This window comes from Sorghum bicolor, chromosome 3, assembly GCF_000003195.3.
Source record: "Sorghum bicolor cultivar BTx623 chromosome 3, Sorghum_bicolor_NCBIv3, whole genome shotgun sequence".
Taxonomy (NCBI): domain Eukaryota; kingdom Viridiplantae; phylum Streptophyta; class Magnoliopsida; order Poales; family Poaceae; genus Sorghum; species Sorghum bicolor.
This window is the reverse complement of record NC_012872.2, coordinates 32707987-32710356: the sequence shown is the minus strand read 5'-3', so window position 1 is coordinate 32710356 and position 2370 is coordinate 32707987. Positions and strand designations below refer to the sequence as shown.

Here is a 2370-nt window from a genome sequence, read left to right as displayed (position 1 = left end):
CCACCGCCCGACGTCCCAGCCTCGTCCTCCTCAGCAGGAATACGGTCCTCCCACGACCGACGCTCCCGGAGGAATCCCAGAGCAATTCCGTCCATGCCGTAGATTGTGCCCCTGATCTCGGACTGAGGGTCTACGGGGGTGCGCATCCTACAGGTGAGCGCCACCACGCCATCTGCCCGCCCCGACTCAGCTGGGATCAAAGCGGGCGCCCTCGGACGAAGCCACACCGGGGTCGGAGGACCATAAACCGGAAGACTCTCCTCCTTGTTTCTAGGCTCTTACGGCGCTGCTGGCACTGGGTGGGGCGGGCCGTGAAAGGGAGGTTCGAGCAGTTCCTCCAACTGCTTGCCCCTCTGCTGCTGCTGCTCCTGGAGCTGCCGCAGCTCCTGTTGCCGGTCCTGCTCCAGCAACTCATCGAGCTGGGGACTCTCTGGCTGCTGCCCCTCCTGCGGCTGTTGTCGCGTCTCCTGCTCGCGCTCCTCTTCCTCCTTCTTTCTTTGCTCCTCGACGGAGCGAAGCCCGACGGGCCATGGCGTCCGCTTCGCGACCAGAGAAGTCTCGGCCCCCTCGTCCATAGGGCGGGCGTCCTTCGAAGGCCCGTCGCCGCCAGACCCGTCGCTTATTGTGATAGGGTCCCCCTCGACCCCAGATCGGGGAGGCTCGGGGGCTCCCTCTTGCTCTTGGGGGCGAGTCACCTCGACCCGCCTCAGCGATGGCGGAATGGGCTCCCCCACCATGGGGCGAGGCGGGGCGTCCTCGGCACCAGTTGACGGCCAGGGATCGGGGGAACCTTAGACATTCAAAAGCAAAAAGTCAGTCATCATGATGATCGATGTAAAGACAACCCAACTCCCACAGCGACGGAAATAAACTGCTAACCTGATTCTTTGGAGGCCGCTCCCGCCTTGAGCCTTTTAGCCATCGAGGGCTGGGCCTCCTCGAGCGTCCGCTTCAACCTAAAGAGAGAGGAATGGGCATGAGAAAGACTATTACACGAGAGGACGCAAAGACATGGGAAGAAAAGAATCATAACGCCAAAGATCTTACCCCACAGGGAGAACGGCCCGCCTGCCGACACCTCGACTGGTAGGCCTCGAGCCGCCCCGCGCCAAGGCTCCAGGCCCCTCATGAACTGGCGCAGGCCTCGGCTCAGCATCTCCTGCCTGGTGAGCGCCAGGGCTAGAACTCCTACGACTTGCTTCCCCCTTGCTGGAGGCCGCGGCGCGGCCACGGGTCAACGGCCCCGTCGCCAGGGGCTTAGCCCGGTCGCCCGCCTTTGACGCAGGGGGAGGTTGGGGGCGCGGGACGGTCCGACCTTGCGCAGGCACGGGAGCGGCGTGGGGATGGCTCCCTCTGTCGCCCCTCAAGAGACCCGCTTGGCCCCACCTTTGGTGCGCCCATCCGCGGGGCGTCGACGTCGGCTCGAGGCGGACCCTCGAGGATCCTGTCTAGACGGGACGCCATCCCCTTGGAGTCGTCGCTGTCGTCGACACCGTCGCCACCGTCGTCCTCATCAGGGGAGTCTTCCTCAGGCTCCCCCCTCTGTCTGGATTTCGCTCGGCGCGTCTCCAGCGCTTGGCGCTCGAGATTCTTCTTTTTCTCCTTCTTCTTCTTTAAGTCCATTGCGGACTTCTGCTTTTCAGCAGACTCTCGCCGCTTGTCACGGTTGACCTCGTCCTCCTTTACCGGAGGCCTCGAAGACCGAACATCAATTGAACCCTGTGCGAGTGGAGACAAGCTTCAAGAAGGGTCGAAGAAATTCTGGACTGAAAACCATAAGCGAGAGAGGAGCTTACCAGGTCGATCGACCCCTTGTCAGGCCTCATAGGGAAGCCGTTGACATGCTCTAGCTTGAAGTCGCCAGCAACGGTCGCCCTGACTCGAGCTGCGACCTCGTCGTCCGCCGGAGCCTCGTTAGACATCCGGCAAGCCTCGAGATCCCGGGACGGAGCGCCGGGACCCATCTCGTCCATCCTCAACGGTCGAGACATTAACGGAAGAACCCTCCGATAATGGACCGCCGAGAGGATGAGAGCGGCTGTCAGGCCTTCCTCGCGCAGCCTCTTCAAGGCGTCGAGGAGGGGGTCGAGCCGCGACTGGTGGACTTGAACCACGCCGTACATCCAGTGGTCTGGGCGCTCCGAGATCAGGCGACCGGTGTAGACAGGAAGGAGGTCGTCGTCGTTGCGCAGATAGAACCACTGGGAGTCCCATCCGGCATGGTTCGATGTCAATCCCACCGGGATGTACTCGCGCGGCCTCTCCGTTTTGCCGGTCTTCAGCACCAGGTTGAGGCACCCGGCCCGTACGGGCTTCCTCACAGCTGTAGTTCCAGTGGGAGCGTTGAAAAGCTCACTCGGTTACAGATGG

At 62.7% G+C, this 2370-nt stretch overlaps 1 protein-coding gene across 1 annotated transcript; it reads right to left on the bottom strand.

The window, feature by feature from the left end:
- Positions 279-2123, bottom strand: LOC110433685 (putative uncharacterized protein DDB_G0294196). The gene is made up of 4 exons (XM_021456197.1): positions 2004-2123; positions 1631-1719; positions 880-956; positions 279-790 (listed from the first exon to the last, which is right to left on the bottom strand). The coding sequence occupies exons 1-4, from the start codon at positions 2121-2123 to the stop codon at positions 279-281; spliced, it is 798 nt and encodes a 265-aa protein (XP_021311872.1).

Excerpts from the sequence above, each read along its gene's own strand:
- LOC110433685 (XM_021456197.1), bottom strand. The coding sequence starts at position 2,123 with ATGTACGGCGTGGTTCAAGTCCACCAGTCGCGGCTCGACCCCCTCCTC. Across the intron at positions 957-1,630 it reads GAGTCTGCTGAAAAGCAGAA|GTTGAAGCGGACGCTCGAGG; the intron begins GTCCGCAATGGA and ends CTCTCTCTTTAG. Across the intron at positions 791-879 it reads AGCGGCCTCCAAAGAATCAG|GTTCCCCCGATCCCTGGCCG; the intron begins GTTAGCAGTTTA and ends TGAATGTCTAAG.